At 48.1% G+C, this 14,893-nt stretch overlaps 1 protein-coding gene across 1 annotated transcript in view; it reads right to left on the bottom strand.

Moving 5' to 3' along the window:
- Positions 1-6,125: 6,125 nt before the first annotated feature.
- The window catches only part of LOC123764816 (GDP-D-glucose phosphorylase 1), a 111,709-nt gene continuing 102,941 nt past the window's right edge, over positions 6,126-14,893 (bottom strand). Inside the window, exon 10 of the mRNA XM_069302835.1 lies at positions 6,126-7,546. Within this exon, the coding sequence (XP_069158936.1) occupies positions 7,416-7,546 (131 nt within the window). The 3' untranslated portion in view covers positions 6,126-7,415. The remainder of the gene's footprint in view (positions 7,547-14,893) is intronic.

The raw sequence follows: 14,893 nt of genomic DNA, 5'->3' as shown, positions 1-14,893 counted from the left end.
GACTTTACTTAATAATTTACTTAGGAACTCTGCAAATAGCACATCCTGGCTGACTTTACCTAATAATTTACTTAGTAACTCTGCAAATAGCACATCCTGGCTGACTTTACTTAATAATTTACTTAGGAACTCTGCAAACAGCACATCCTGGCTGACTACTTAATAATTACATAGTAACTCTGCAAATAGCACATCCTGGCTGACTTTACTTAATAATTTAATTAGTAACTCTGCAAATAGCACATCCTGGCTGACTTTACTTAATGACGTAAGGCAAGGAAAAATGAACAAACATACTGAACACAGCAACGCAAAATTAAACATGCGACATGAGCAAAGCATCAACTGTCGGAGTAAATTAAGGTAGGCTGTTTGGGAAAAGGAATCCGTGGTAATCTGAAAGCAGGAGGCATGTTAGTGCTGAAATGTAGAACGTAATTAAGAGGAAGGGCAAGGCATGGCGCGAGATGTCTGCCAGTACAAAATAAGAAAACCTTCCATATAAAGTGAGTAAAAATCATAATTTACAGTGTCTTAGGAAGGCTAAGAACGGGATATCATTAAATATACGACGTTCCCGACGACGCTTCGACGCCGCCATCTGCTGGAGTGTACCGTGCCCCAGGCAACGTGGGGGCCACCCCCCTGTCCAGGTCACCTGAATAGGGGCAAGGCATGGCACGTGATATCTGCAGGTACAAAATAAGGGTATACAATCGGCGTGCATATATAACCCTTTTTACATTAAGAGAACGGAGGTGAAGCATAACATAAATATAACCAAATAAGTAACGTGAATAAACTGCAAGAGCCAAGCGTAAATACTGTAACCACTGAGGAAACCAAACTGCAAAGCTAAGCATAAACTACTGTAACTACCGATGAAACTAGGCAAAAATGCAGGGCCAGGAGACGAGAAGCTAAAATAAGGGCCCGCGAATACTGCAAATAGCACATCCTGTCTGACTTTACTTAATAAATCTTAGGAACTCTGCAAATAGCACATCCTGGCTGACTTTACTTAATAATTTACTTAGTAACTCTGCAACTAGCACTGCCTGTCTGACTTTACTTAATAAATTACTTGGTAACTCTGCAAATAGCACATCCTGGCTGTCTTTACTTAATGACGTAAGGCAGGGTAAAAGTGGGCAAGCATACTGAACACAGCAATGCAAAATTAAACATGCGACATGAGCAACGCATCAACTGTCGGGGTAAATTAAGGAGGCTGTTTGGGAAAGAGAGTCCGAGGTAACCTGAAACAGGAGGCATGTTAGCGCTGAGATGTAGAACATAATTATGAATAGGGCAAGGCATGGCACGTGGTATCTGCAAGTACAAAATAAGGGTATACAATCGGCGTGGATATATAGCCATTTTACATTAAGAGAACGGAGGAGATGCATAACATAAATATAACCAAATAAGCGACGTGAATAAACTGCAAGAGCCAAGCGAAAGTACTGTAACTACTGAGGAAACTAGGCAAAATGCAGGGCCAGGGAACGTAAAGCAAATTAAGGGCCCGCAAATACTGCAAATAGCACCTCCTGGCTGACTTTACTTAATAAATTACTTATAACTCTGCAAATAGGACATCCTGGCTGACTTTACTTAATGACGTAAGACAAGGAAAAGTGAACAAGCATACTGTAACACAGCGAACGCGAAGATTTGAACGTGCGACATGCACAAGGCTACGAATGCCTGAGTAAAAAGTTAGGCTGGTGGCAAAGTGAATCCGAGGTGATCTGGAAGCAGAGGCATGTCAGTGCTGAAATGTAGAACATAAATATGAATAAGGGCAAGGCATGTTGCGAGATGTCTGCTAGTACAAAATAAGAAACCTTCCATATTTTCTCACACCAAGTGTGAGAAAGTCTTAATTTACAGTGTCTTAGGAAGGCAACGAATGAGAATCATTAAATATACGACGTTCCCGACGACGCTTCGACGCCGCCATCTGCTGGAGGATACCGTGCCCCAGGCAACATGGGGGCCACCCCCCTGTCCAGGGCACGGCCCCTGGAACTGGACGCCGAGGACTTAACGGACATAACGAAGTCATCCTGGATTGCCGGCGGCAACGCCGAACCCAGGGCCTGTGGTGCGTACCGTTAGACGTAAACCTGCCGTCGTCGTCGAGCTGATCTCGGGTCCTTGCTCCAACGCCGGCGTCTCCCTCCGACGAAGAAGAACAACAGACGACACAGGCGGACGAACGCTGAACTTACGACGTAGGAGGAATCCCTGCTACAACGGACGTGCAGGGCGCTTAAGACAAACACACCAGGCTACACTGGCCAGGCGGGAGCGCCTGGGAACCAACCTGCCGGCAACACCGGCCAGACGGAGGACATGGAGTAACGGTCCTGGCTACCCCCCAGGCAAGCAGGGCACGTGCCTGAGGGCCTGGACGGCGGAAAGCTTGAAATAACACCGGGCAACACCGGCCAGACGTACGTCTGGGGACTACATGCCGGACTTACACCGGCCGACGGACGTCTGGGGACATCTTGATCGGCGCCACTCTGGGGAAGACGTACCTGGGGACTCCGGGACACCGAAGAGCCTGGGGCTAACACCCCGGGCAACACGGCCGGGCGAGACGTCCGAGGGCGACGTGCCTAGCAGAGAACACACCACACACGGCAAGGACCCCGTGGCCTACCAACCACGCGCTGCCACACGGCATGGTCAGGGCCTAGACGAAAAGGGGAGGGGGGGGGGGGGCCGCACACAGGCGCGGCCGTACGGGCGCAAGGCAGCCCGAGCCCCGACGTGGGAAGCTGTGGCGCAAAGCCACGTGGATTAGCACACAAAAGGGAACAGGAAGGGCGGGACACAGCCCAACCGTGCGCGCCACGGAACGCCGTGCCACGTGGCAGCATGACCAGGCGCGTGCCCCGTAGCAGGCCCGGGCGGAGGGCTGGACCTGGCCACGAGTCGTCGCCAGGGGCGACGCTTGTCCGCTCAGGGAGACCCGACCCCTGGGGACATCCCAGGGAAGCCGGCAGACCGGCAACAGGGAACACCCGAGGGAAAAACCGGAAAGACGCAGAAGCACGCCCTGCCGGCCAGGCACGTGACGACCCGGCAAGGCATGCATGGGCCCCAAGGCGGGGCCCGCCATAGGGCCGCCCACGCCTGGCCACGTGTCGCCGCCGCCGAGAACATGCGCCCCGGGCGTAGGACCGAACCTGGCCACAATCCGTCGCCGACGGCGACACATGTCCTCGGACAAGGCGAAGCCTGGCCCCCTGAGACACCCAGGGAAACCCGGCGGGCCGGCGACAGGGAGCCCCGAAGGAAAGGCGGGAAGGACGCCGAAGCACGCCCAGACGACCAGACACGTGGTCGATGGCGGCGAGGGAAGGGCCCCAAGGCAGAGCACAAAGTGCGTAGGGCCCACCACGCCTGGCCACATGGCGACGCCGGCAATGGCACGCCTGGCCGCCGACGGGGCCCCGGGCAGGGCGCGCGCCTGGGCACGCCGCGCTGTGGGGCCCCTTGGACACGGACGGGCACGGCTGGACGGGGCCCCAGAAGAGAGGAGACCGAACGCAGGCCACTAGGGACGCGACCCGGGGCACGCCGACCCTAAGCCAGCCACGCGACCAGCACGGCACGGGGGCGCCCGGCACAGGCCCAAGGAGGGCGCCCCAGCTCTCTGGGAACTAACAGCAGAGAGCCCAAAGGACTAACTAAGGCGGCACACACGTACCGCGAGGGGATGGCGCATGGCACACGCCGCACTGGGGAAGACCTGACTAGAATTGAACAGAAAACCTCACCTTGGGTTTAAAAGTGTAGGGCAGGAGGGCCCTGCCGGAACAGTCTGGGGTGTCGAGGGCCCCAGGATGTCCGTGAGAGAGAGGTCAGGTACCGAGGCGGCTGGCGTGTTGTCCATCTCGTGCGAAGTCGGGCGGCCGGGGAGTGGTTGCGAGGGCAGCGGCGAGGGCAGGCGGAGTGAGGCAGAGCCCCATTGTGCGCCCGTATTTATACGGCCCCAAACTGCCCGCGCAACGCCGCGGGACGCGCTGCGCAATTGTTTCTTTCTCCCCCGCCAGAAAAATCCCCGCTTGCGATCAAGCAGTGACCATTTGTGGTACAGCAGTTGCTCTGTAAACATTACTTAATAAATTAAGGTACCCCCACTCCTGGCTTGTTTTTTCTCCCCGATCAGAATAGAATCTTATCTGCACACCCCACTTGTTGCTTCCCTTCCGGAAAATCAAATTCAAATTTAAATTCAAATTTAATTTTTTATTCAGGTAAAAGTACATACATTGATGAAAAGTTACAAACATAATGTTGGATTTATAGATAGAGCTAGTACATATAATACCTAAAGCCACTAATACGCATAGAGTTTCGGGCAAATCAATATTTGCAATGGCGTTCATATGTACATTGAATAGTGTGGGGCTTAAGACTCTGCCTTGGAGGGTCCCGAGTGCCATATTTATCGTTCTTGCGACAAATTTATTGAAGCAGACCTTGGCTATCCTCCCTGTGAGGTAGTCTTCAACCCATCTCATGAGTCTCCCCTTGACACCCATGCATGCAAGCTCGTCCAGGATCCCAATTCCCTGCGCTTTGTCGAAGGTTACTTTGATGTCAACAAATACAGAGTACCTAGCCATGTCAATAGCCAAGTAAACAAAAAAAAATAATTAACTATACAATTTGCTGTGCTCCGTCCTTTAATAAATCCATTGACCCCTCCCCTAACCTGCCTATTTTGTGCAACAGTCGGTTTAGGATGGTCCTTTCAAGCATCTTGCAATTGCATGACATGAGACAAAGTCTCAAAAAAGACTTCCCAATACTCATGTTTGTGTTAGTTTATTGTGCACCCCATACTCATGTTGAGTGGTAGTTTATTGTGCACCCCATACTCATGCCGAGTGGTAGTTTATTGTGCACCCCATACTCATGCTGAGTGGTAGTTTATTGTGCACCCCATACTCATGCTGAGTGGTAGTTTATTGTGCACCCCATACTCATGCCGAGTGGTAGTTTATTGAGCACCCCATACTCATGCTGAGTGGTAGTTTATTGTGCATCCCATACTCATGCTGATTGGTAGTTTATTGTGCACCCCATACTCATGCTGAGTAGTAGTTTATTGTGCACCCCATACTCATGTTGAGTGGTAGTTTATTGTGCATCCCATACTCATGCTGAGTGGTAGTTTGTTGTGCACCCCATACTCATGCTGAGTGGTAGTTTATTGTGCACCCCATACTCATGCTGAGTGGTAGTTTATTGTGTGCCCCATACTCATGCTGAGTGGTAGTTTGTTGTGCATCCCATACTCATGCTGAGTGGTAGTTTATTGTGCGCCCCATACTCATGATGAGTGGTAGTTTATTGTGCGCCCCATACTCATGCTGAGTGGTAATACATTGTGTACCCCATATGCATCCTGTGAGTTGTGGGGAACTCACCACTCACAGGATAGTGATGATGCAATGAAATGGTTCATTGTGTGAATAATGTACCCCATATGCATCCTGTGAGTGGTAGTTCATTGTGCACCCTATACTCGTCTTCAGTGGTACAGTAGTTAATTTTGTACCCTATACTCATCCACAAGACGTGTATTTCACTAGCATTTTAATATAAATTAAGAATAAGGGCTCAATTGGCTTTTGGACCCCTAATCAAATTAAGAGCCATCACTAATTATCATGACAAATGGCCTAGACTCCACTTCTGCCTCTGACAGGCAGAGGCAGTTTTGATTATTGCCGCAAGAGGTGGGTAGTTTATCGTGCACCCCCCAGTTCTGGGCAGCAGGCATTGGAATGTGAGCATATGACCCCATCCCCTCCTATGTTAATAAAAATATAATAATAATAATAGAGAGGAATTTTCAGGGGAAAGTGCCAAGCCATTACGACTATATAGCACTTCGAAGGGCTCAGGATAATGATTTGGGATGGGATGGTGGGGAAAGAATGGTGCCCAACTACTTGGATGGTCGGGGATTGAACGCCGACCTGCATGAAGCGAGACTGTCACTCAACCATCCAGCCCAAGTGGTTGGGTTAATAATAATGGAAAACTTACTATAATACCATAGTGCTTGAATGAAGGTGAAGGAAAGACTCCAATAAATGTGTAAGTGTATTAAAAACTTTTGGATGTACCCTACATCCTTTTTCAAGATACCGTATACAATGTTCTGTTCTGAACATTGTATACAGTGCATCAGGATGCATCCCCACAACAGTTAACTCCTGGGAACCTACTTACTGCTAGGTGAACAGAGGCATTAGGTGAAAGGAAACGTGCCTAACAATTTATGTCCCACCCGGGATTCGAAACCGGCATTCCTGATTGTGAGTCGAGAATGAACTGAATGGTAGCACTGTACAGTACAACTCTCATACTATGTTTAGGATAATGTTGTCATTGATACTAATGCATAATGTACACAAGTTCTCTGGAATATTATACTTCCTGGAAATATATTTATGGATGATAACATATACATATGCATATGTTTACTTCACATAAAAGAAGGCCTGGGAGAAGGGGGATGGGAAAGGACAAGCTGGAATGGGGGAGAACAAGGCAGAATGTGGGAAGGCAATAAATAATGGGAAGAGTAGCAGAGGGAGAGGATATTATGTCAAAATATGTAGGTTTTTATTAGATTTGTCTGATTTCATAGAAGTAGATAGCTAACTCTTGGACATCCTGTATATTAGCATCAATATCTAGACTTTGTATGTGAGATTATGATTCACAATGCTTCAAGTATATGTTCTAGAAGAATGAAGTGAACATCCTTTTTCTGATACATTCATAAGTGCTTACTTCCTGTGAAAATGTGTTAAACGTGTTATGTCAATAACAAGGGAATGATTTACACAACGGCACATTATCTTGTTTTAGTACAAAATCTAAAAACAATCACAAGACCTGGATAAACAAGTATCATATTGAGATTCTTATCTTGAGATGATTTTGGGGCTTAGCATCCCCGCAGCCTGGTCCTCAACCAGGCCTCCTTTTTGTTACACATACTCCCAGGAAGCAGCCCGTGGCAGCTGTCTAACTCCCAGGTACAGTACCTATTTATTGTTAGGTGAACATGGGCAATCAGGGTGAATGAAACTCTGCCCATTCCACCTCCGCCGGGGATTGAACCCCGAACCTTAGAACTACGGATCCCGAGCGCTGGCCACTCTGCCGTCTGACCCCCAGTGCATAGTAGTGCATAGTAAGAAGACGTAACGTGTCCAGAAACATACATGGTACAGTGTAATAACTAATCAGTAAACGTTAACAATTCTCAACAACTCATAAAAATTTCTAAAAACTTTAATTTGTATTTATTAATATTTTTTTAATTTTGACAAATGGCAGACACAGCATCAGCAGCATATAAAAGCAGCTTACTCTAAAATACTGTTTTCGGAGAACAACTCGGTAATTTTGTCATTCATGGCTACAAAATGGTCTTCACACACACTTTTTGTAGTGTGGGTGATAGCTTCCTCCGACAGGCCGCTCCAATGTTCACTTGCTGAAGGAAACATGAAATTTATTAGTATTTTCATCACACACATTATAGAATAACCAATAAAGATACAGTTTACACTTCTTTCTGAGTATCAGTAGTCATACACCAACAATACTGTATACAGTACAGTCACACACCAACAATACTGTATACAGTACAGTCACACACCAACAATACTGTACACCAGTACAGTCACACACCAACAATACTGTATACAGTACAGTCACACACCAACAATACTGTACACCAGTACAGTCACACACCAACAATACTGTATACAGTACAGTCACACACCAACAATACTGTACACCAGTACAGTCACACACCAACAATACTGTATACAGTACAGTCACACACCAACAATACTGTACACCAGTACAGTCACACACCAACAATACTGTATACAGTACAGTCACACACTAACAATACTGTATACAGTACAGTCACACACCAACAATACTGTATACAGTACAGTCACACACTAACAATACTGTATACAGTACAGTCACACACCAACAATACTGTATACAGTACAGTCACACACCAACAATACTGTATACAGTACAGTTACACACCAACAATACTGTATACAGTACAGTCACACACTAACAATACTGTATACAGTACAGTCACACACCAACAATACTGTATACAGTACAGTCACACACTAACAATACTGTATACAGTACAGTCACACACCAACAATAGTGTATACAGTACAGTCACACACTAACAATACTGTATACAGTACAGTCACACACCAACAATACTGTATACAGTACAGTCACACACTAACAATACTGTTGTAACGGTTCTATTGTTACGTAAAGTATGGTGACAAATAAACACAGACACTAAGATACTATATATATATTTGGTCGAATATACAGAAGTACACAGGTGATACGTTGGTGTGAGTTGAGCGCACTGAGCGTTGGTACAGTATCTCGCAAGTGTCTGCTCTAGACCACACTTGAAAGTAGACTAGTTAATGTTCGCTACACCGCTGCTTATATTGCTCGGGCATCTCACCGTGTTGCCCGGGCAACGCCTCACCTCATTCATCTCCAAAGGTTGACAGGAACATTAACACTATATTTGGAGCGAGTATATTATTGGGATAATCTACTCGCTACAGAACTCCCCCTCCCAGGGGATGAAAGGAAAAATACTTGATCAAGGAACTTAGCTGGTCGGTGAATTGTACGCCCTGCTCGCGTTACATAACCATCAAAGTTAACTTCCTCCTCTTCGCTGATGTCATCTAACTGGGGTCGTAGGGTGGGAGGTCGCACAGGATCGTCCGTCGTCGTAGGATCAGGTTGTGGTGCGGCTGGTAACTGGGGTTGTAGGGTGGGAGGTCGTACAGGATCGTCCGTTGTCGTAGGTGGCGGTGCTGCTGGTAACTGTGGTCGAAAAGTGAACTGCGTAGTCGGAAATTGAAATTGAAATTGAAATTGAAATAAGTTTATTGACGGATGTCGGCGGATGTGTCTCTGGATTTAGCAGTGTTGCAGACGTTGAGACGAAGCCTGGAGCAGAGCAGAGAGCTGAGTGAGGCCGGAGTCGTGGAGCTCTATGTGGGAGAGCATGGCGGCTCGATTGAGAATTGTGAGTGTCTAAACTCGGGGAGCGAGAGCGTGGCGGCTCGATTGAGAATTGTGAGTGTCTAAACTCGGGGAGCGAGAGCGTGGCGGCTCGATGCGGTCGTAGTCTGCTGTCTGCTCTGTGTCGAAGCTGTAGCGTCTTGGATTGATTAGGACTGTACACGCCGAGTACTACATTGTTGACTGTGGAAATTGTAGTCTGGTACTAAAAGATGTAGGCAGTGTGTGGACAAGCTCGGTGTAGCAGGAGAGAAGAATGTGCATAATTGTTGCGTCCTTGGGTCGCTGGTGGAGCATTTAGATCCGGGGCGGATGGGCTCGGGCACCAGGACATTAGGAGGTAATGTAGGCACGTAGTTAGGACAACGAGGTAATCACATCTAGAGCTGAATTGTCCTGAAGGCGACGAAGTGTCGGAAACGCAAGCTGTAAGTCCTGTACTGCGCAAAGGGCTTGAGTCGGCCGAGTATCAAAATACAGTGAACGTGTAGACGAATCTGATGACAGAGCAGCTGTCGTGGGCGTAGGACGAGCAGTGCCCTGGCAGCGACGGAGAGTCGGCAGGACAAGCTGTAGATCCAACATGATGTAATCATTGATGAGGCTGTCAGATGAGTGAGTAGTGATCGTGGAGCAGCAAGCCGTAGTAGATGAAAATGCAGAGATGATCGCGATGAAAATCATAGCTGTGGCAAGGGTGTTGGCAACGTTCCACGACAGGTGGCTGCGGTCCACAGCAAGCAGCAGCAGTGGAGGTCCAGTGAGAGTCCATGTTGTAGTCCATCGTGGCTGGGTATCGTCGAAACTCTCTGGGGTCACCAATGTAACGGTTCTATTGTTACGTAAAGTATGGTGACAAATAAACACAGACACTAAGATACTATATATATATTTGGTCGAATATACAGAAGTACACAGGTGATACGTTGGTGTGAGTTGAGCGCACTGAGCGTTGGTACAGTATCTCGCAAGTGTCTGCTCTAGACCACACTTGAAAGTAGACTAGTTAATGTTCGCTACACCGCTGCTTATATTGCTCGGGCATCTCACCGTGTTGCCCGGGCAACGCCTCACCTCATTCATCTCCAAAGGTTGACAGGAACATTAACACTATATTTGGAGCGAGTATATTATTGGGATAATCTACTCGCTACACTGTACACAGTACAGTCACACACCAACAATACTGTATACAGTACAGTCACACACTAACAATTCTGTATACAGTACAGTCACACACCAACAATACTGTATACAGTACAGTCACACACTAACAATACTGTATACAGTACAGTCACACACCAACAATACTGTATACAGTACAGTCACACACTAACAATTCTGTATACAGTACAGTCACACACTAACAATACTGTATACAGTACAGTAATGCATCTACTGTAGTGTACACCAGTAGAGTAATGCATCTACTGTAGTGTACACCAGTACAGTAATGCATCTACTGTAGTGTACACCAGTAGAGTAATGCATCTACTGTAGTGTACACCAGAACAGTAATACATCTACTGTAGTGTACACCAGTAGAGTAATGCATCTACTGTAGTGTACACCAGTAGAATATTACATCTACTGTAGTGTACACCAGTACAGTAATGCATCTACTGTAGTGTACACAAGTAGAGTAATGCATCTACTGTAGTGTACACCAGTAGAGTAATGCATCTACTGTAGTGTACACCAGTAGAGTAATGCATCTACTGTAGTGTACACCAGTAGAGTAATGCATCTACTGTAGTGTACACCAGTAGAGTAATGCATCTATTGTAGTGTACACCAGAACAGTAATACATCTACTGTAGTGTACACCAGAACAGTAATACATCTACTGTAGTGTACACCAGTACAGTAATGCATCTACTGTAGTGTACACCAGTAGAGTAATACATCTACTGTAGTGTACACCAGTACAGTAATGCATCTACTGTAGTGTACACCAGTAGAGTAATATATCTACTGTAGTGTACACCAGTACAGTAATGCATCTACTGTAGTGTACACCAGTAGAGTAATGCATCTACTTTAGTGTACACCAGTAGAGTATATCTTGAGGTTACCTTGAGATGATTTCGGGGCTTTTTAGTGTTCCCGCGGCCCAGTCCTCAACCAGGCCTCCACCCCCAGGAAGAAGCCTGTGACAGCTGACTAACACCCAGGTACCTATTTTACTGCTAGGTAACAGGGGCATAGGGTGAAAGAAACTCTGCCCATTCTTTCTCGCCGGCGCCTGGGATTGAACCCAGGACCACAGGATCACAAGTCCAGCGTGCTGTCCGCTCGGCCAACCGGCTCCCTTAATAATAATACATACATCTATTGTAGTGTAATACATCTACTGTAGTGTACACCAGTACAGTAATGCACCTGATATACTGTACACCAGTACAATTATCCACACACTCGTTCACTGAGTGTGGGTCTTGTTATGTCACCTTCAAGTCTCTTCTCTACTAGCACTGACATCTTTAACATTCTTAACCCGTCAGGTGCGCACACAAGTGACGCTACTAAAAAACCAGCGTTGAATGTAATGAAACGCCATTTTCTGGGTGAGTCCCGGAGGCTCCTCGAAGCTATCTCAGGCTGATATCCTAATGTCAGACTTTGGCATCAGTCATGTGTATGGAGTTCTTAGGCCTACCGGGGACCACGGCCAGAACCAGGCTCCCTCAGAGAGGCAAGGGGAGCAATGGCCTATAGAAGCCCCCGTGTGGTTGGAAGCATTATATGTCTGCCAACGACCGGAACAGGCACCCCAGAAAGGTAAGCGCCTCAAAACAAACCCCTATTCTGGTTAAAATTGCTACCAAAAGCCGAACTAGTGGAAAGAACTTCCCAACAGAAAACAAGCAAACTAGTGTGACGCCGCCGCGCCGCTGTCTGCGCAGCACCCCCCTTCCCGGGAGGGGGAAGGGGGAGCCCCAGACCCTCCACGCTGGCTACCCACACCTCAGTTCTTGAGGCTGGATGTCAAAAACGTGAAAAAAACGCCGACCGGAGGGAGAGAGGGAGGGATGCCGGGGAGCCTCCGGGACTCACCCAGAAAATGGCGTTTCATTACATTCAACACTGGTTTTCTGGGGGAAGCCCCGTCGGCTCCCCAGAGCTAACTACCCACAGACGGAAAAAGAGGCACTTACCATGGAGGCGGTCATCGCTCACTCCTCAACTCGAAGAAGAGACAACTGGCTGCAACCGCCGACCCAAAGCAACACAGGCCTGACGTAGCCCAGAGACATTCACAAGGTAACGAGCAGCCAGGACCCTGTTCGACCGCCAAAATCTCCGCGCCCGAATATCAGACCAAGACATATTCCCAAAGACGGCAGGAAGAGCCGCGAACTTACGAACGTCATGGGCACGAGGATAGACCTCAGGCTGGCTGGACTTAATAACCCTGCGGACGACCTGGGAGACTCGAACCTGCGAACAGGGAAGAAGGGAAACCGGATCAACCAACAGCGCGTCCCCAGACACAGAAGCCGTGGTGCGCAAATAACGGCAAAGCGCCGCAACCGGACATAAAACATGATGCATCCCCGGCCTGACCAACCAAGCATCAACCACCCATGGACCCCTCCGGAACGCAGCAGTCTCATTCTTCGCCAGAAAAGAAGGAGATGGCTGCAAGCGAACAAAACTATCACCACGACCAAAAGAGCAGAAACCCCTGCGCCGGAGGAGAGCATGAAGCTCCTCTACCCGACCTCCAGAGGCCAAAGCCAACAAGAAAAGTGCCTTGGAAAAACAATCCTGGACCGAAGGAGCCACAACGAAATGAGAAGATGAAAGGAAAGCGAGCACTCTGTCCAAAGACCAGGACGGCTCAGGCGGCGCATTAGCAGGCCGGAGGTGAAACAATGCACGAGACACCTTACGAAACGGCGCAGACGTAACATCGATACCGAAGGCAAGCTGAAGCGGCTCCGCCAGCGCCGCACGATACGAGGCGACAGTGTTAGGCATAAGATGATGGTCCTGAAACAACCACGAGAGGAAGGACAAGACCACCCGAACAGACAAGGAACTAACATGACGAAGACGCAAAAAGAAACAGAAGGACCGCCAGGAAACTTCATACTGACGCCGAGAAGAAGCCCTCAGGTGAGACACCAACAAGGAGGCCACCTGATCACCATAGAGATGATGATAAACTCGAGTCAAAAAACCCATACGCGAAGACTCGAGGAGAAAATCGACCCAGCCACGTGACGTACCAGCTCGAACTGCTGAAAGAGGTGGAGCCGCTGGAAAACCCTCGGGTTCGGACACCGAGCAACCAGTGCATGAAACCAAGGCTGGGCCAGCCACCTAGGGGCCAGAAGGACAACTCTCCCCTGTTAACACTTTCAGCGGATGAGGACTCCTCCCGGCGTCCTGTTTCGCCTACCCGCTCCCGCATGGTGGACATAAATTTATGTCCTCTTTTAAAATATTTGTATAAAATTCAATTTTTATCCGATTTACTTTGGGTTTGTTTTAAACTGCGCGCCATGAGGCTCTCTTTCTCACCACTAGGCTGCATGGTACAATAAGTTCATGAAAGGTTCACAAACATAACAAAAGTAAAAACATTTCGTGTGTGTTTGACGCTCACTGATATGTTCCAGCGTAGTTTTATATTTGGCGCTATTCTATCTTACGCTTTGTTGATCTTTTTTTACCTACGGGCTCATAGAACATTCTATTGCGAACACATTGACACAAAAATGAATGACGTACATAGAATAATAATGTCATGAGAGTGAAATAAGTATAAACTTTCAAAGCGCCGTGTGTCGTCCCGTCACCGATACCGGGTAACAATTTCACCACTTCCCACACTCTTGCGGGTGGGCCGCAATTATTATTCTACGCTTATATTCATATCACCGTGTTGGGAATTTCATTGCGAGTCCAATGATGCCAAAATTAACGCTGTAGGACAAGTGTGGAGGTGATAACAATCCCAAGAGTAAAAACATTTTGTTGCTGTTGGGCGCTCACGGCGAGTCATCTTCGTAGTTATTTATTTGGTGCTGGTATCCCTATAAGTTTTGTGACTCTTTTTTACTGATGTTCTTCTAGAGAATTTTATTGCGAACACGTTGGTACCAAAATGAAATATGTAGCTCGAGAACTAAGGTCAGGAGAGTAAAAAGAGTATACACATTTTTGTTTTTACGCTTACGCGGCAAAAACGCCGCGAGCACATACCGCTTTTTTTTTTTTACCATCCGAATGGGGCCCGAAAGTGTTAAGTCTCTAAGCAAGTCAGGACATGGAGCAACAGCCGAACTGGGGGAAAAAGGTACAGGAATCCCCACCTCGACTAGTCTAGCCGAAAGGCGTCGACCCCGACGGCCTCGCGATTGGGGAAGGGCGCCGCATAAACGGGAAGACGCCGCGACCACGCCAACACAAAGAGGTCCACCTCGGGGCACCCGAACGTCTGGCAAAGCCAATGGAAGGACTCGTCATCGACCGTCCACTCCGTGGAGAGGGGAACGAAGCGAGACAGGGCGTCGGCCAAGACATTGAACAAGACCTGTACATGAACCGCCAGGAGAGCCAAACCCCGAGAACTCAGCAGACGAGTCACCCGAAGCGACCAACCCCAAATAGACAAGGACCGCATCGAACCCCTGCGGTTCAGGCAATGAACCACCGGAGAGCAGTCCGAATGGAGCCGAATCGTCGATCCGCGGGCCACCCGAATCCTCCCCAGAGCAAACCACACTGCCGC

The sequence above is a fragment of the Procambarus clarkii genome, chromosome 48 (assembly GCF_040958095.1).
Source record: "Procambarus clarkii isolate CNS0578487 chromosome 48, FALCON_Pclarkii_2.0, whole genome shotgun sequence".
Classification (NCBI taxonomy): domain Eukaryota; kingdom Metazoa; phylum Arthropoda; class Malacostraca; order Decapoda; family Cambaridae; genus Procambarus; species Procambarus clarkii.
Note: the sequence above shows the minus strand (reverse complement) of the source record. Positions and strands in the feature narration are given on the sequence as shown.